The 20,799-nt window shown below is 36.9% G+C and overlaps 1 protein-coding gene across 3 annotated transcripts in view; it reads left to right on the top strand.

Moving 5' to 3' along the window:
• The window catches only part of rcan3 (regulator of calcineurin 3), a 47,376-nt gene extending 28,633 nt beyond the window's left edge, over positions 1-18,743 (top strand). For all 3 annotated transcript variants that reach the window (XM_028000486.1, XM_028000487.1, XM_028000488.1), the window contains 3 exons: positions 10,298-10,471; positions 11,406-11,577; positions 16,293-18,743. In XM_028000486.1, coding sequence (XP_027856287.1) covers positions 10,298-10,471; positions 11,406-11,577; positions 16,293-16,447 — 501 coding nt within the window. In that variant the 3' untranslated portion in view covers positions 16,448-18,743. The remainder of the gene's footprint in view (positions 1-10,297; positions 10,472-11,405; positions 11,578-16,292) is intronic.
• Positions 18,744-20,799: the final 2,056 nt, after the last annotated feature.

Here is a 20,799-nt window from a genome sequence, read left to right on the forward strand (position 1 = left end):
ATTCAGATGAATGAATGGGGTTCATCATTTGTAGTTTTGTTTTACCTTATTTTATATAATATGTATATGTACATATACACTGTGTATATGTTCCTCCAAATGGAGATCTTAAACTATCTTGTGTTATTTGTCCAGTGCAGTAAACAAATTATTTGATTATTAAAACTAATACATGTTGAAAAACTGGAGATAGATTTGTTGTTGTTTAATATTAAGACATCCAGATAAGGTGTATTTTGAGAAGCTACATCACTGCGAGCATCAGCAGAGTGGAAAGTTTTTCATGTCTCAGTTTTGTCTCTGTCAGCTCGATCCGGCCAATCCCTGCCGTTTACTGTTCTGCCACCAAACTCCCCTCTGAACGAACCGTGTTGACATTACCCGATAAAGCAGCAGCAGCCGGCTCCATGCTTGCTACGCTGTGAGTCATGCCCACAGCCATGTAGCGACTGTGATGACAGCTTTTCCCGGTGATGAGGCAGGAACAAAACTGCCTCATCACCAAAGAGACCGGTGGCTGCGGTTCACCGGGGTTAATCTCAGCATGCCGGCCATTTGCTGCCCTAGTTTGCTTCAGATTTTTTTTAAATCTCTTAAGTTTATCCAGTTTGCTGTTTCTGTTGTCTGAAGTCTTCTTAATGCCATAAAAAGAAAAAATCCTGGACTTTCTTGAATTGCAAGGCGAATACAGTAAAGCAGAGCTGCCCCTCCCCCACCTGCTGCTGCATATTGGTTCACTGGCTGTTTGGAAAATGTTTTGGAAATGTTTCAAAACTTAAGCAGTCTTGGTTTGGAAGTTAAACCAGAACCACTACCTGAGCAGATAGCCTGACTAGCTAGCCTGTTATTCTGGTTTTACTTAAAGAAAAAAAAGCCAAACTGTCATAAAAATGCATAATATTTTATTTAAATTGATTTGAGAACATATTAATAAGATTATTGTCTGGGTATTTGGCCTCCTCATTCATTTTTTATACATAGAAATAACTTTCTACTTCCATTTGTTCCATTTTGTTACAGCTAAACACTTGTGTGCTTAAACATTTGCATAAGACTTCACTTCTCTTAGTATTTTTGATTAATTATGGAGGTAAATATTCATAAAATCCTCATGTTCCATGTATAGTTTAACCATCTGGACGTTTTCTTACTCTACATTTCCATTTATTCTGGTTCATATTCTTGTTTAGTCATGAAATATTACAAATAGCAACCCCTACCCAAACCAACAGTAACACTAAGTGAGCAAAAATAAGCAAGAGTTCTTTTATTTACTCATTTTAAAGCATGTAGGAATCATTCCTCTGGCAAATTATCAAATGTTTTTAATCTAGTGGGAGAAGGCCAAATTTCAGTTGTTGATTTGTAAAAAGGTCAGAAGTTTGTCTGTCGCTCCAAAGGGCAATGGGACGAGAAATATGAGGGAAAGAAGCTCTTCTCTGCTCTTTCTAATAATCTGCCGGTGATTTGAATTAAGATTGTCAAGGGGTCTGACTTTGAATTTGAGTCTCAATTGAGTAATTTTGTTCATTACGACAAAAATAACATGTTGCACATTGCTTCAGCCTGACTCATTTTGTAACAGTGCTCAGGTAGGAAGAAGAAGGCACACCCTGTGTGTTGCGTAATGGTAACTTATTGAACCCTGTGGTCAGTAATGATGACCACAGTTTCCACTTTAATTAAGCCAAACTGGGAGAAACATGAGAGCCGCGACTCCACGCCTCCTTCCCTTCCTCTCCCATCCTGAATGTGTAAAGTTTCTCTTGTTGCATAAGCAAAAGCTGTGAACAAAACAGACTCATTTTCTCATGATATTTTCCTTGATTAATCTTAAAATGCATCTACTTTTTTAACACTGGAAAACAAACTCTTTAGATCCATCTGGAACTGCGATGTGAGCTGGTTCTGCAGAATATTTGCTCAGGGAGGCTGAAAACAATTTTACACTGCTCTTCTCAGATTATTTTATGTAAAAATGTTGTAAACTATCATTGTTCTTTAAATGAATATTCTTAAAATTACTTTATATTAAGACGGAATCATCGTTACAATACCTATGTGTACAATACTGCAAATATAAATAGCAATATTTGGTAGCTAATATATTTCACTTGCAATAACGTTGGGTCAACAGGAGAGACTTTTGTTTCCCCGCAAGATTTTAGTGACTTGGCAATTTTCACACAGCATGTCTTGATGCTCAATTCTGAATGAGTTTTGCTGAAATGTTAGAGTTTTTTTGTTTGTTTGTTTTATATTTTGGCATGGAGGTTCAGGCTACTAATTAAAGCCGACCAAAATCAGATATGAACTTTGAACTGTGAACTGTTTACGACCCCAAAGCGACCCGCTTGCTCAGAAAACAAACATAGATGTTGTACAGCAGCACATTGTTTACAAAAGTAGTAATGGATGGAGTCATTTATGAATTAATTTTAAAGTTTATTCAGCAATAAGAGCCGACAGTATCGTCACAAGTTCATAACAAGCCAATGAATAAATAAAAAGAAAGCACAACTAATAATAGCAACAGATTCTTATTGACTGCAAGTCCTGTAGAGAATCTGTTTGGATGTGTAGTTGTGATGTGATTTATACTTCTTTCATAAATTAAAAATCATAATTTTCAGCCATTGTTTTTGTTGAGATCACTTTGAAAACTATGGGATACGTATCCAACTAGTTATATTTACTCAATTAAAATTTCAAATCAAATTTTATGTGTATAGCACATTTCAGCAGCAAGGCATTTCGAAGTGCTTTACATCATATCAAACACAGAAACACAAAGCAACATGGAATCAACAATTAAAACACGGCATTAAGTCAAGTTCCATCAATAAATTTGTAACTGATTACGTTTCAAATACAATCCTAAACAGGTGGGTTTTTAGTCGAGTTTGGATCCATAGAAGGTTTACCGGTTACACTCCTACTGTGTTATATGGAACAAAATACCTGTTGCTATTTTTATTCCCACTCACGCTCACAATCACACAGTTTAAAACGATGAAAACTGCCTTTCAATGGGCTTCCAGCACGAGGCTCCATACACCTCTTTCACGGAATTTCAAGCAGGGACTCCGTCGTCCCTCACGGATTTTTGTGCAATTCTATGGTACCTGTTAGTGTCTAGAATTTACAGGGCAAATTCTAGACACTAATTACATTCTCTTGAGTTACTTTTGTGAAAAAGAAGTACTTTTTGGAGTATTTTTACTATGCTGTACTTTTTACTTTTGCTTGAGTAATTTTATTATAAAGTTTTTCTACTTTTACTTGAGTAAAATTTCTGGATTTTCTGCCCATTGAATGAAAAACAAACATGTTTTAACCAAAAGTTCACCAGACACACACCTGCAGTTTTTTATTGAAGGATATTTATTTGGAAATTTTTTTTTTCTTGCTCGATTTTGTTATTTTTTGTTACTTATATGAATTAACCCCAAATTTCCTCTTAACTTTATATTTTGACCCATCTGATTATGTCATTTTTAAATGATTGATCATTTGATCAGTTAATCAGTACTTGAGTACCGAATACATTTTACTCTTACTTGAGTTTTTCTTGGCTACTTTTTACTTTTACATGAGTAAAAATATGTTGAAGTAGCACTACTTTTAGTTGAGTACAATTTCTCTGTACGTATCTGAATTCGTGCCACATATGGAAGTAGCACAGATCAGATTTTTTGGAGGTGGAAAGATTGGAATCGGGCCGTTTTGGGCAAGACGGGACAGGGAAGAAATTGTGGAACCTTTCAATATCCAACAATTCTATAACAAATATTTTTGTCCAAATATTATTCATCCCAAACTTTGTTGCTGTTTCACATGTACTCGCACGAACAGCGCAGGTTGTTGTGACGGCAGATGAGCGGGCCAAGCGTAACTCAACACCCCTCTCCTGTTCGCCGTTGCCTCTCGCTTCCCTCTTCAGGATGAATTCAGGATGTTCGCTCATAAAGAGCCCATAAATTAGTGATCAGCATGCTCACTTGTTACGCACCAAACAGTCGTGGTGGGTTTATCAAACATCAGCGCAGCGTGTTTTTATGCAACTCGATCTCTGAGCTTTCCCACATCTCCGCTCTTGCCAAAACACCAATTTAGCTTAAGGAAGTAGCCACGGCGCAGCGCCTGCGTGGGTGACTGTAAACCTTACAGGTTTTACTCATGGCGTCTGACATGTGAGTCATAGTAGCTGGCATGGCTCATGGAAAATTCACAGCTTAAATAAGGGGTTAAGTGGGCTCTGTTGAAAGGCCAAACAAGCGCCGTGTTGTCATTCTCAAGAAAACCATGATTGTATCGCAGGGAGGAGGATGGGCCTGAAAACAATACTTCATTGCTCTGAAATGTAAGACAAAGTCTTGCAACGTTTGCATGTTTGTGCTCAAAATAATCCCCTACCTCTGCAACATCTTCACTTTATTCTAATAGACTTTGGCAGCTTGTTTTTGTCAGGTCAGATAATTTGTTTGTTGACATACTGTATCTATATAAAAAGGTGCCATTACTGATCTGAAACTTTGTGAATTCTGTTGTTTTTGTAGAGCTGAGAAGAAAGCTGGTAGTTTTGTAGTAAGTCTTGTTTACAAACACAAATATGAGAGTTTTAATGATGCATTTGAGCTGAGGTGGAATGATCATACAGCAGGAACTATAATAAATTTCAAATACATACATTCATCCTTACCAATATTTAGTTAAATTCCTCATCCTGTCACAAAAACAAATTTTGCTGGACAATAAATTGTCCCAGACGTTATTGCGATAAATGATAATATTGTTTTGAGACAATGTTATATAATGTAATGGTAATAATAATGCAAGAACTCATTCTCAAAGATCAATAAACTGTAATTTCTAATGAACATTTAGCACTGGAACTGGAAGACATTTTAAATATCCAAAATAAATAAACAAAACAAAAAGAAATTAATTATGAAGTCTCTGTAAACAAAATTGTCCTTCAAAAAAAGGTTTAGTTGAGACCAAAACACCTGACTGAAGACTTTTATCATCCAGTTTTTGGTAGAAAGAGAGAAAGAAGAAAAACAATAAATCATGCAAATGAAAATTTTTAAGCTCATTTTAATTTCTCATGTAATTAATTGATTTATTGCTTATTGAAACAGGCCTACTGGGTAACCTTAACTTGCAGGAGTTTAAGGTCCAATCTCAAACCCAATAATAATTATAATAGAACTTTTCTTGTTTATTGAACATCTTGCAGCTTTTAATTTTTTTTAAAAGACTGAACTAAAATCTTGCAAGTTTTCAAATGAATTAACACAAATAATGAATGGACGGAATAAAAGATGTAGGCAAATACAATTCAAATCTTGTTGATCACAATTTTCTGGCCTTTGTTATTTCAAAGTTGTTTCCAATCTCTCCTGATTACCCTTAAGGCAGGAAATGTTTCACATTTTTCCTGACTTGACCCCTTTTCTTAACTCCAGCACTCACCAGAAATCTGCCTAAAAATGGCATGAAGCATGATGGAGGTCAGGTCTGCTCTGAAATACAGCCAGCTGCATTGAAAAGGGAGGATCAGATGTTCTTACAAGGGGAGAAAAACTGACAAAAGCAATAAGGGAAGGAAAGGGAGCTAAAGGAAAAGGGCCTGTGCATATTTCTGATCTGATCCTGATTATTTGACCGCGGTGAACAACAAACTGTGTCGTAGTTCTGCTTCAGTCTGCCGAATCATCTACCACGCAGTGCGTCAGAGACATTGATGATGTGAAGTCCTTTAAGAGAGAAAGCTGTCAGACTCACTGTGTTTAAATGCACTTCAGTTACAGTTCTGGTCAGAGGTCTTTTTTTATGTGTGTATGTGTAAAAAAACAATATTTCTTGAATCCATTTTGATAGAGATTTGCCAGGTTTCACACAAACATACATAATCTTAAGCCAGAAGAAAGAACCGTGCCCAGCGCTGATTGAAAAGGTTTAAAAGAGCGAGGATTTTAAGTTCTGTCAACATTTGGCAAAAATAGAATATCTTTCAGTTGAGATCCGCCATGCAGTAACAGAGTTAGCAGCTGAATGAAGAGCAGTGGACACCAATTAACACTAATGCCTCAAATTGTAAACATGTGGCTTTCATTTCATGTGGGACTTCAGGAAAGTTTGTTTTCTGAGTCCTAAGCTGCTGTTTGTGAAGAGAAAAGTTTCATGGTGAGATGAGTCGGAGATTAAACTGTTTCGCCATGACGATGGGCAGAAAAGGTTACAATATTTGGTGGAATAAAAGTGAAAATCTCTAACCTCAGCCTTATACTGATCATGTAAACAGTGTGCAAAAATACAAAATTTTAAATGCATTTTACCCATTCTGACAAAATGATTGGTCAAATATCCAGCCAGAACTTTATTTATGGCAGCAGCATCATAAATTGGTCAAAGCCCAGCGTTTTATGTGAGCTTCTTGGTGGGTTGTTGATGCCCTCTAGAGGTGCATTCATAGACCTGCCCTGTTTAGTCCATTTTAATCAAACTATAATTAGTTTTTCCCTGAAAAGTCCGGTTCGTTTGGGGAGGTGTGAATGTGCGATCAAACTCTGATGAAGACTGAAAAAGCAAACTCTGGTCCACAGAAAACCTCAGTCTTGGTTCACCAAGTGGACCGCTGCAAAAGTAGGAAGCGGACTGCAGCGCTAGGCATTCTGGGTAAATTCAACCAAAACAAACATGCTAGCATTGAGCTAGCAGGGGAAAGAGAAATCCTTCAACCACTAAAATCTGAAGCTACTCCATTTTTGTTTACATTTTGTGAAGAAGGAAGCTGCGCTCAGTGTCTTCTTCAGAGGTTTTTGTGTTGTTTCCATTGGTGGTTCTTAATGCAGCGCCCCCACAGGTGAGGAGGGAAACAGGTTTTTCAAACGGTTTGGGTCATTTTACACAGTGCAGTGTGAACGGACCACACAGCTGAAAATGTAGTAAATGCTACCAAATCGAACTGAATCTACCGGACTATAAGGTGGTTTGCTGAGCTTCATAGCCCTTTAGACAATGAAAGATATCAATAATCTAAATGTTTTTGAATTTCTTTTGTTGAGCGCAATGTGTTTCTTTTGAAATCTTTTAGCCTACATCCTGTTATCAGACAGGTTAAGGTTAGGTTATTTCTTGATTTTTACCAATTTGGCAGTAATCAGGGGTGGGTGTAGTTAAAAAAATGAACTCAGATAATTAATTTTTTTAACCAGGGGAGGATGATTGCATCTTCACATTGGGGGTTGTCCGTTATCCTACAATAGCTAGCCCCGCCCACTTCATCACAACCCTCCGGGGCTGACTACTGACCAGTTCTCTATCTAACAGGTCCGGAAAATCTCTAAGACCTGGGTATTACCCTAAACGAGATCTATAAGAGATAATCTATTCAAACTGGTGTCGAAAGCGATTCGTCTAGCTCTAACTACCTTCAATCCAGAAGCTACGACCCTTTTAAGTTAAGGAACAATCAGCCGAGTAGCCCTCACAGCTGCATAATTCCAATAACCACTTCTGTTAACGGTAGCTCGCTTTCTAAAATATAACTAGCTCTTGGAACCGACTAGATTAAATTTAGTGACTCGGATGTAAGTCCCTGGGTCATTATTTTACTCTCACCAAAGGAAATTATGAAGCCTCCTCTTTACTAGAACCCTGTACATTAGTTTTACCTTTATTAAAAGAACTGAAAAATGAGTAAATGACTCAATTAATTCCAATGTCCACCAACCTCATTAGAATTTCAGAGTATGAATTTATTAAGCAAGCTTAAGCAGGGATATGTGACATACAAATCAATAATCAATTGTATATAATTCAAGAGCAGTGTAATAAGATCAACATGTACAATCATACCCTACTGTCTCTTTTCCCTAACCTATGTCGCAGATTCTGAGATAGCTTTTTAGGAAGCAAGTTCAACTCATACCCAGTTGGAGGTGGATCTTTAGCAACAGGAACGTCCGAAAACCTTGGTCTGAATCTTTGTCCTTTATGTGGAAAAATCCTCTTTAGAATAGAAGCAAAGTAGAGAGGGTTCAATTGCTTTGAAAACCCGACTCTTCATCCCTCCGGAACCTTTGTCTTTTCTCCAAGTCTGTTGCAATGTTTGGGTTGAGGCAAGACCGACGATCGAATCAGGAACCCGGGTTGGATGATTGGAACTTGTCTCCCTTTGGCGGCACGAAGCTTCAGCTTTTCCCGTAGCTCCAGGGTGTGGTCTGCTGCTGTCTCCTCGATCTGCTTCTTCGTGTCAACTCTACTTCGGTGCCGCAGACAAAGAACAGTTACTTCCTCTTTCCCGTCCTGTTTTATACTTTTTTCCTCCATATGTGTGTATGGGCAGCTCGGTTTACTATTTTTTTTTCTTGAACTTCTGCTTTTCCACTCCCATATGTGTGTATGGCGAGCTCCTGTGGCTTCCTGAACATCTGCTGCTCATTGTGTAATCCCCGGTGTTCCCCACCCTGTTCACTGAGTCTTGCGAAAGTCCCTTGCTTCCCCAGCTTGCGACATCTTGTCAGCGAGGCCTCACTCATCATGAGACTGTATCTTTCCTGACTTCGCTATAACTCACTTTATCATCTGTTACAAACCTTTAACCATCGCATTAAAACCATATTGAATCTGTTTAAATCATCTTGGCTTCGATATTCATTAAGTCCTTATAATTAATCACATTACAGATCAACATATTATAATTAATCACATTTTTCTCTTACTATAAGTCATCAATCATCTTCATTATAATTAATCACATTACAGATCAACATTACATTTAGAAATACAATTCTGAAAGTTATATATTGATTATTGATATACATATTAAACTGAAATGATTTATTTAAGTAAACCACTAGATTGCTTTATTTCTCTCAGGCCTTCATACACCTTTTCTGCGTGTACCTGGAAAGATCTCACAACTCCATGCCAGTTTACTTGACAGGGTGGTTGACCTGTCTAGCTTTGTTTCCAATTAATATTTGGAATTATCATTTTAAAAACCTTCTTTTTTACATGTTTATCTTTTTCTAATATTACAATTTGTCTTGTGGTCTGAAACCTTCAAGTGACAAAAAATTTTAACACAAAATGATTGTTTATCTAATCATAAAGTGCAAATTATCAGCACTGTTTTTGTGGCAGTGAACAGATTGTTACCAGTTTGCAACCTGCCCATCGACCTTTTTGTTTTCCACTGAATCTGAGCTACTGGAGTGGCTGGGAGATGGTCGAGAAGGAAACAACGAATAGCACCACTGATTACTCAGAAATCAGCTCTCCTGGTGGCTTTCTTCCTTTTTGCCCTCCTGCTGAGCTGCTTGATTGAGTTCACAGCTGGGGAGGGAAAATTGGTGCCCAAGGAGACAAATTAGTTTTACAAAAAAGAAAAACTAAAGGTTGATTCCTGAGGCAGAAGGAAAAGAGCAGGGAAAGAAGTCAGAACTTTACTGAAGCAAGTGAAATTTGAATTAGTCTTTCCTCTGATGATTAGTCAGAAAATAGTAATAACAAATCTCACTGCTTATCAAAAAATATGAAAAAATCTCATGACTTTTTAACAATTGTATTAAAATTAAGAGGAACAGTTGACTGATGATTAAAAGGAGAAATATCACATTGAATATCAAAGTGTCCGTATTTTTCTTAAAAGATCAAATTCAGCTTAAATAACTGATAAAATACTCAATAAACAAGATGAACAAATAGTTACAAATCAACTAAATTCACAGCGACTTTCTTGGATAAAGTAAAAAGATTCTTGAAATTATTTTAACATGTCGGCTTAGAAAAGTTGCAACTTTGTCTGATAGAAGTGCAAGCTCACCACCGACCAGAAGCCACAGAAATGGGTGCAAAATGCTTCAGTTTGTTCGTTTTGATGGTTAACACTTCAGCCATCAGTACTTGACGTTTAAAGAAAAAGGCATCATAGTCAAGCAATGAGTGAAACAAAGATTATAATTACTAGATCCCCAGAAAGACGATGGTGTACATAAAACGGGGCGATAATTTGGACATTATGGCCATTTAGCTTTGAATTGCTTATGGTAAACTGCAGATTATTTTCATTAAGAGGTGGCTTTATATTAGCAGAACAATAAAATGACATTCTAATGTCAAACAGCATCACTATTTTGAGCAAAATTTGTGTAATGTTTTGAGAAAGATGCTCTATTTCCTCTAATATAATCTACCTTGCCACTCGAAATGGGCAGGAAAGCAGAGTTGCTTGGTCAAAGTTCAAGATTTCATAGTTTTTTTTTTATTATATGATTTTCTGCAGGAGAGGTTTGAAGCGCTCTTCAGGATCTACGATGACCAGGTCACTTTCCAGTTGTTCAAAAGCTTCAGGAGAGTCCGGATCAACTTCAGCACCCCCGAGGCGGCGGCCCGCGCCCGCATCGAGCTGCACGAGTCCGAGTTCAACGGCAAGAAGCTAAAACTCTACTTCGCTCAGGTGAGAGTCTGAGAAGGAAATGCCCAGGGGAGCTGCTGAATACATTACATTACATTACTGTGATTTATCTCCCGTGTTTCTGCTTATGTTCCACTTAGCTTCCATCTAAATGTAAATAGGAGTACAGTACAAAAACACAAAATCTTACCAAGTTTCTAAAGCAAATATCTTACTTCGCTTGAGGCAAAACTAACCTGCAAATAACTTTTCATCAAGATGTACAGGCTTGTTTAAAGTAAATGATCCCTTACTCCTAATTATTTCACTTATAACATGGGACAAATTGGTTGTTATAAGTGAAATAATCTGCCAGTGGAACAAGTACTTTTTTAATCAATATTATGGAATTATTTGCTTAAAACAAGCTCATATATATTGCTGAAATGTTACTTGCAAGTTAGTTTGCCTTATTTTAAGTATGCTAAGATATTTGCGTTAGAAACTAGACCTAGAATACTTGAGATTTTGTGTTTTTGCAGTGTAGCAGGACAGTTCAGGTTGAGCCCCTCTCAGAGTTTTGCATCGTGTCAGTTTGAGTTAAATTGGCGTTTTTTGGTTTTTTCCAAAAAGCTTCACCCACTATGACCCTCCAGCACCTTCTTGTACTTTGACGTAAGAGGATTATGGATTTTAGAGCTCCGATAAAAGCCTCGTGTAGGTATTGTAATTACAGCAATTGCAAGCTATCAAAATGCCAAAATCCCTTTATCGGAACAAGCTTGCTATTAAACATAAGAGGCCACAAACTGTGGCTTTTTGTTAGAAAATGGCACATATAGAACTCAGGAAGTGCAACAGCTTCCTCAGATTCATGGATCTTATTTTGTTCCTTTTATTTTTTGCGAACCTGATATGTTTTCCTGCTGATTTTACTGCCACTCACCTCTTCCGTAGAGGAACAACACGCATCACGTGTTTGTTTTCCGTCCAACAGATCCAGAACGGCGATGAAGACATCGACAAGTCGTATCTGGCTCCTCCCCAGCCGGTCAAACAGTTCCTGATCTCTCCACCCGCCTCTCCGCCTGTCGGCTGGAGTCAGAGCGAAGACGCCACACCCGTCATCAACTATGACCTGCTGTGTGCTGTGGCTAAGCTAGGACCTGGTCAGTACTGCTTTTTAATTGTTTTACTCTGATAAAAGGATGAAATTAGTTTTTTGCAGTAGTATTGAAATTAGGGCTGGGCAATATGACTTAAAAATAAAATCTCCCGTGCTTTTCATACCGGATCCTATGGATTTTAATTGATTGCTTTTTCTCATTTTTTTCTCCTTGACATCTAATAAACTGCTGCCTGAGCACATACAGTACATGTTTTCTGAAAGAGAAGGGGGAAATAACTTAAGGAGTTACTCAAACTTAAGGATTCGTAATTTACAAACAACAAGAAGGAGCTTTTGTATTTCAATTCATGGGGTGAAGCGATGGAACAAGTTAAATGAGGAGTTAAAACAAAGTCAAAATGTAATACAATTTAAAAGGAAACATAAAGAGGTCATTTTCACAAGATGTAGAAATATGGGTGAGAGTTAGCACTAATGTGTTTATGTAAATTGAAGCTAACGCATATGAGTGTGTGGGTATGGATGTTTATATTTAGACATATGTAAACCCAGATAAAATGGAAAATTAATGAACCAGTTTATTTTTGTTTTTTATTGGATTTATTAATGAGGGTCCATCTGAAAATATTGTATGAGTTTAGGAACTCTAGGAACTTTAAGAATTCATAAGTTTCTTACTTCTTCCTACTCCTTTTTGAGCAGGTTAAGATTACTGTGGTACAAAAATATGTCTTTTGCATTCCTTGTTCCTTGTGCATGGTTTTATACTACTATCATGTTCGAAATAAAGTTTCATTTCATTTCATTTTCTTTTCTAAAACCGAAATTACAAATAACAGAAAATATTTTCAAAAAGTGTTTTTCATTCCAAGCACCCTTTCTGTGAATTGTACAGCAAAGTATTAGGAAAAGTCACACAAATTTATGTTTAATTACGAGAAAGTAGCCATAATACTGCAGTGCAAAATAACAAATCTTACCAAGTATTTCTGTTTAGTTTCTAGTCAAATATCTTAGTACACTTAAAATAAGAAAACTAACTTGCAAGTATTTTTTCAGCAAGAAATGGGAGGTTTTTTTAAGTAAATAATTCCTTAATATTGGTGGAAAAGTTTTGGCTTCATTTGCAGATTATTTCACTCTTAACAAGACATTATAAATTAAATGCCACTGGAATTAAGTCTGTTTTTAAATATTAAGGAATTATTTGCTTACATAATATTTCTTGCTGAAAAAATACTTGTTAGTTAGTTTTCTCTTATTTCAACTGTACTAAAACATTTGACTAAAAACTACTTTTAAAAGTTTGTGTTTTTGCACTGCAGGGTTTTCAAACATCATTAATATAAATTTATAGATACACTTAAGATACACTTAAATGTGCCTAACAGATCAAATAAAAAATGTATCTTTTATCTGTTTTTTTATATCGGATACATTAAATTTCCAGAACAGAATGACACTTAAAGCATAAGTAATATTTCTTGTCATTACGTTGAAAACTGTTTTTTTAGACGATATTTTCTAAAGATATAAACGTTTCATAGAAGAAAATGCATCAATTTTATTTTTGCAGAAGTGTTTTTGATTTCCTTTATTTTTTAAGCATAAAAATAGTAGTTAAATTGTGATTTTATGGTAGATATTTCTCAGAAATTGTACGTTTCCTTTTGTCGTGGAAAAGTTGTGTTACATTCGTGACTCTAAGCAAGTTTTGTTTAGCTGAATTGAGGGTAAAAAAGGCTTTTTTGGTTGTAAAGGTTGCCTTTAAGTCAATTTGCTGTACTGGATTTTATTTAAAGTAATCAGAGGAAAGAGGAAATATAAATTGACTCACTTTTGCAGATTATTTCTTTCTTTTGGGGGGTTTAACATGTTGGAAACCCTGTACAGTTTCTCTTCCACTTCACATTTATGCAATATTTTTGTTTTGGTCTATCATGTAAAATCCTGCTGATACGTTTTCAAGCCTTTGTGATTAATTTCCTCAAAGCTAATATTCTCTTTTAAAGGTTGTCATAAATCTGTTTCTTTAATAAGCTGGTTTGAATGCGTTGTCGTTATAAAAACTTCCTTTAATGGTTTCTTGTAAAAATCTGAAAGCTTTTTGAGCTCATAAGTCTACTGCTGCTACGTTTTGCACCAAGCCTGGTTTCTGCAGTGATTATTAACCATCTGTATGCATGAGACTGCTGACAGGGTGCAAAAGTAACACAGAAAGCTTACAGTGGAGTGTTTAATGAGGCAGAGGATTGCAAAGCTTATGCAGCAATGAGTTGGTTCCCAGTTTTCTGCTAAAGTTTGATCTTGCAGACTTGCATGTGCTGCAGTAGTAATGTGAGATCAAAAACAGGGCATCATAGAGCAGCTCTGCAGCACAACGTCTTGCCATCATTAACTGTGTTTCTATTAAAAATGTGCAAACTGAGCGAAAATAAATTTGCTTAATTGGAAACAATAATTTCGAAAAAGCACACGTTTTTCTATAAAAAGTTTTTGCTCTAGCATGAGGTGGTTTTATCGGAATCGATGATCTTTTGACATCACACGAGTCACATGATCAACAAACGGATGTTACTACTGGCGAAAATGACGAAGAACACGACAGGATGTTGTAGGAGGAGGATGGTTTGTGTTTTTTGTTGTTTTATTTTGGACAGTCTCACAGCATTGCACAGTTCAGAAAAACGTCAGCGTCATTCGAACATATTGAATCAAAAACTCTTCTTCAAAATCGCTAACTACACTTTTCTCAAAACACCGCAGACAAGCATAAAGTGTGAATAAGACACCGACGTTTGTACTAATGGCCGAAATGTGAATATATTTCATGTAAATGTTAAAATCTGCCAAGATTTTTAATGACTTATCATGTAAAAAATTGCTTCACATGTGATTTTAATTTTATTTATTTAATGCAAATGCAGCAATTGCATTTTTTTTTACATTAGAAGAATATTGGCATAGATTTGCGCACATTTGTATTGAAAACACTTACTGTTTTGCAGATTTTCATCAGGTTTGCAGCAGCTGTGTGAAGTGAAAAACACATTTCCAAATCTGCTTTCAGCTGAATACTTTTTATTATCTCCGTCAAAAAAAAAAAAAAAAAAAAAGAAAAACTACATTATCTCAAACAAACACTTCCACAGACAGCGAGTCTAGTTCAGAAGGCCACTTTCTGCCGTTGCCATAGGAACACGAGGCATCAGAAAATGGCTTTGTTTCTCGCCTCAAATCCTGGCGTCTGAAATCAGATCAAGGCGCAGCGCAGCTCGCTGGCTCCCTCTGTCGGCCGCCTGCACTAACTGCAGCACTCCGTTCGCCTCCATCTCTGTGTTTGGCACCGCAACACACATTTCCCTCCGCCTGCCAGCTGTCTGATCTCATCTACATGGCAACCGAGATACAATCTAAGTGTGTGTTTTCAATCTGAATTCATCTGGATTATTTTTGGAAGGAGCTTTTTGTTTAATCTTGAATTGATGTTCAATTTGACTGGTACATGCAGTTCCCTGCTAAGGTAGTCACTCTCATCTCACCTGGTTTTACATGTGCAGAAACAAATCTCTCCATGTTTCCAACAGACTAACACAATTAAGTGAATAATTGTAAAGCAGGAAGGAAATGATGCACGGTTTTCAAAAAAAAATTCTTTCAAATTGAAAAAACTAAAAAAAATTGCTCGTTCTTCTTTGCAAAATGAAAATATCACTTTCTCTCAGATTAATTTTTAAGTCTTGCAGCAGATTCTAGATTGGATTTAGGTCTGGGCTTTGACTGGGACATTCTGGATATGCTTTGATCTAAACCATCCCATTGTAGTTCTAGATATATATTAGGTGTCCCACTGATTATTTAGGTAATTAATTATTCTGAGGATTAATCACGTTTAAAAATTGTCACATTCTGTACATTTTTCATTGAACCACTCAAGATTATTTTATAAGATATTAGAAATGCTGTCAAAATGCAAATAAACAAGTAAATCAGTTCAATTTTTGCTCAATATAACATTAATATAATGTATGGCTTATGTGTTGATTAATTTGTGAAATAACTGATTAATAACTAGGCAGGAAAAGGTGCTTAAGAAGATTTCTTTTTACAGAGTGTTTATTTAAATGTTTATTTTCTTATTTTGAAAAATAAATATTTGCATCCATAATGTATTCTAACATATAAAAAATGTCTTAAGTGGTTAAATCAAAAATCTGCAAAACCTTGCAAAAACACAAAATCTTACCAACTAATTTCTAGTTCAAATATCTAAGTACACTTGAAATGATACGAAACTAATTTACCAGTAACTTTTCTGCAAGATATATTAGCTTAATTTAAGTAAATAATTTCTAAAGATTGATGAAAAAGTACTAGTTCCACTGACAGATTATTTTAACAAAACATTTTTCCATGTCTTATGGAGTTATTTACTTGCAACATGGTTGATGAATTTTTTTTTTCTCATATTTCAAGTGTATTAAGATATTTGCATTAGAAACTAGATTAAAAATGCTTGGTAAGATTTCGTGTTTTTGCAGTCAATGTGCCATTTTTTTCCGATTAATCAAATATTATGACAATTAATCGTCAGATTTATTGATTAATCAATTAATAAAAAATGTTTAAATATTAGAATATTTCATTATTCTTGTCTTTTTATGATGTAAAGCACTTGAAGTTGCCTTGTTGCTGAAATGTGCCATATAAATGAGCTTCATGGATTGATTGATTGTCTTCTTATTTCCCCTCCAGGTGAAAAGTACGAGCTCCACGCGGGGACAGAGTCCACCCCCAGCGTGGTCGTCCACGTGTGCGAGAGTGAGACGGAGGAGGACGAGGCGGTGCGGCCGAAGCAGCAGATCGTCCAGACCAGACGTCCCGACGGGCCCCCCGCCGTCTTCAACTAAACGGGGGGACGGTGGGGGAACCTCCGCCCCGACCCCGCCTCCTCGGCCTCCCGACTGCGGCGCGGCGTCCGCACCCTTTAAAAAGCCCGTGACACACCTGCCCCCCCTCCCTCCTCTCTCTCTCTCTCGTCTCTGCACTCACAGAGAGCGTCGACGCCCCTCATTTCAGTTCAACTACAAGCTAAAAACAAAAACATTGCTTCGAACGACGGTGTTTTTGGAGGAGCGCGGCGATGGAATGAGGCGGCCGGAAGGGAATGGATGACACACAAACACTCATCACATTCTGCGGACAGCGTGGGCAGCGGCGGCTTGGCCTCCCACCCACCAAACCCCCCACCCCCTCAGTTTTCAGCAACAAGGGGGGGGGGCAAACGTACCTGTCCGAACACAGGCACCTGTCACGTATCACTCCCAGCTGTCATTGCTGCTCGTCCCTCACCTCTTCCCTTCATTTGTACAACGATCACCCCAGACATTTTGTTTTTCCTTTCAAGATATATTAGACTTTCTTTTTCAGATCTGCTGTCTTGCATCAGGACCGAGTGTGTGATGCTGTCGCTCTTCTCTGCATGTATATACTCTGTTATGAAAAATATGTACTGAAACACAAATACTAACAAGTCATACGAAGAAAATGAAACCTATTTAACGTCACACACCGCACGAAGCGCCATACGTGACTAACAAAGATGCGCTGGTTGTTTGACTTTCTTAATTTCTGCTTCTTCTTTTGTCTTCTTTTTTTTTGAAAGGTGTTTTTTGCTAACTAGATGTGTATGCATACTATGTATTTGATAACCCAACGATTTTTGCATGCCTAGTTACTTCTGGAGACGAGAAGCCGAAGCTTTTTTGCTATTGTTCGTGATGGCAGGGAATTGGTGTTGGCGGCGAGTTTTGCTAAAACTTGATGGATTGGAAAACAGTTCATCCCTCTTAAAAGAGTTTGTGATATTTGTCTCTCTTTTTTAAAATTGTATTTTCACATCACCTTTCATTTGCTTTCAGCAGTTTGTCAGGTTTTCTGACAAACTGCTTGTTTTGCACTGAGAATTTCTCTCTCTGTGAATTGAAACGTGCTGTAAATATGTCAAAATGGTTTCTCTGGTTCTTTTTGCGGCCGACTGATGCGGGGGAGAAAAGAAAAAACATGAAATGAACCGACCAAAGCATTTATTCGCAAATGAATTCTTAGTGTTTCTTTGCATTTTCTCACCTGCTTGTTTAACCAGATGAAGAAACATGATTAACTGCTTGTAACAGGTGTCTGAATCTTACGTCATTTGGCAGCTTTAAATCTATTTGTTTGGCTGCAAAGCATTAAGAAAAAGATATGTCTGTGTGTATGCAAGTGTGAGTTTCTTCTTTATTTGAGGCAAAGCTTTTATCTCAAGCTCAGCACCTGGTCAGCCTTTTTCACCAGCACATTATATTGCAGTGAGTGAAACACTCCAGTGAACCCTTTAGGCCTTTTGGATCTATAGGAGCGAGCTGCTGGGATGCATGTTCACCTGAGGTTTGGCGGAAAGCAGGACAGCGCAGCAGATGGAATTTAAAAAAATATATCTACTCTGTGTTTATGTTTGTTTTAAGCGTCTGTGTCTCTGAGAAACGGCTCTCTGACAGAGTGAACGTTTTACTGGAGCCGATACATTTTGATGGTTTAAAAGAAAACGCAGCAGCAGAGCATGAGGAAACGCATTTCTTTTTATTTTTTATTCTGTAATCATGGAGATTTAAACTGGTGCACTTTGGTCACAGTTGAGAAGAAGATATATATTTATGTACATATGCCAAGTGTTTTGTTTCTTTTCTTGCTGAGGCTGACCTCTCAGTGTGCAGTTTGTTACAGCTTTTCCTTGGCTTTGTTGTAATGGGGAGAAAAAAAACGTTAAAAAGGAAAACAACAAAAAAAACCACATGTATCTTGAAGATGCTCGATCAAAACCAACTGTCTTGGTGTTGTTGTTCGACATTGACTCGGTTTGAATGTTTCATTTACTTCTGGGGAACTTAAATAGCTCAATAATACCGTTAATACTGTCACTGTTGTAACGTTTCTGTTGAGATCTGAATATCGTGTCTGAATATCGTAGAAATCCAGAAAACAACATAGCAAAAACAAGCAATAACTTACACTTGTATGATACCAGTATGTGTATTTTACATGTTCTGTACCTATTTCTCAGACATGGTCTCTCTGTCTCTGACAGTTATCTGCTTCTGTTTGTGTAGTAAGGAAGTCCATTTGTTTCACATAGAGAAATACATAAAGACTCATTTTTAAAAGCCATGCCTTTATGTCGTTCATTTTCTGGGTGTTTTTCTGCCGCAGAGCCAAACTTTTGATGCGTCGGTTCTGATTGTCAAGTTTAAAAAGAAATCAAATGGGTTTAGATGAAACAGAAGGTTACTTTATAACTCAAATGCTTTGATTCTTTTGGGGCTGATTAATGCTTCCAGACAAAACTGATCTGCCTGCTGAGAACTAAAACACGCAACAAAATCCTCCTTAAAGTTGTTGTTTATTTAAAGGATTTAATATGTAACAGATGATTAAATCAAGGATGCATGCAGGAGGATCTTTTGTGTTGTTGTATTTTACAGCTGTAACTTCCTCTTGTGAGCCCCCCGGTGGACGGTGACGGTGAAAGAGCAACAGAATACCTCCACTGCTGCTTTCGCAATCGGCACAACTCCAAACTTTATGTCTGAAGCACCTGTGATGCAGCTGCAAAACAAAGAGCGCCACTCATGTGGTGAAGAGCGCAGCAGCTGGGAGGTGAGGCACGGAAAGCTCCTCTTTCTCGCCGTGGGGTGAGGGGTCAGGGAATTTCTCCTCACAATGAGCCTCACTGTTGGATGTTGACGTGTGCACGCCTACCAGAGGCGACGCTGCAGGTCAGAGGTGGGTGCTAACCGGCCCAGAAGCTTCAACGATAAGTGTTGTGCAAAAGTATTCACACTCTGCAAACATTTTCACAATTTTTCACGTTGCAACCACAAATTTCAATGTTCCAAATGTGGATTTTATGTAGCAGAACAATAGAAACTGGTTCAAAATGATGAACTTTTTAAATGTTGTGACTACTAATGATCTGAAATTTGTTGCGTCACTTTAATCGATGCAAGTTAGCGATTAGTGAGTTGATCTAAAATGTATTGATTTTATTGATTGACTATCGATTAATTGATTGGCATAAATTTTCATAAAACTTGAGTTTTCTCTTATTGTGAGAAAATCTATAATATAATAGTGATAGGTTTTCTCATGAACCATAACTTTTTTATTACATGTTATGAGTTATCATAATGGCATTCTAGGACCATGCTAAGAAAATAAAAAAGAAAATTACAAGAAAAAATCATAATAATATGAGAATAAAGTCTTAGTACTATTTATTTATTGTTTTTTATTATTTATGTAGCACATTTTCAGCAACAAGGCAGTTCAATTATTATGAGAATTAAGCCTTCATATTTTTATTTACAGAAATATTCTCATAATATCATGACTTCATTCTTGAAATATTATAACTTGTCATATTACTATAACTTTATTTTCAGAAATTCTCACTTGTCAATCAAGTGCATGACTCCCAAGTGGTTTTGTGCAAAAAACAAAGTATTACTAAGCATTTCTGCTTAGTAATACTTTGTATTACCTGAATATCTTAGTAAACCTGAAATAAGACAAAACTAACTTGCAAGTAACTTTCCAGCAAGAAATACAAGTTCGTTTTTAAGTCAATAATTCCCTAATTAAATTTTTTTTTAAGTATTATTTCCTCCGGCAGAATAATTTTACTTTAACAAGATAAGTCAATATTAGGAAATTATTGACTTAAGCTCTTATATTTTGCTAAAAAGTTACTTGTAAGTTAGTTTTGTCTTATTTCAAGTGTGCGGATATTTGCACTAGAAAAGAGACTAAAGTACTTTATCTTTATAAATTGTCTTTTAAAAGCTTAAACAGCCAAAGCTTTCATGCCATCGTTTTGTTTTGTTAGGCGTTATTGAAGATCCTCTCGAAGGATTCCTGTCATTCTTACTGAACAGACTAGAATTTCCTGAAATCACATTTTGACAGTCATTGTTATTCCTGCAGGTGTCTGAATGAAAACACTTAGACTCTTACACAACTGGAGCACCCAGTGATGTTTGCAGCGCCACCACTGGATGGAGTCTGGTGGACCTTTTTTATTGTGGTTTTCCTCGCCTGTGAAACTTGACCTCCACCTTTTATGCTCTTAACGGTCACATAATGGGACACACACAAGCGGGTCATCTGCATCACTCTCGGCATGTTAGGGGATTCCTAACAATGCAGGAGAAGTTTAGTTACACCT

Source organism: Xiphophorus couchianus, chromosome 19 (genome assembly GCF_001444195.1).
Source record: "Xiphophorus couchianus chromosome 19, X_couchianus-1.0, whole genome shotgun sequence".
NCBI lineage: Eukaryota > Metazoa > Chordata > Actinopteri > Cyprinodontiformes > Poeciliidae > Xiphophorus > Xiphophorus couchianus.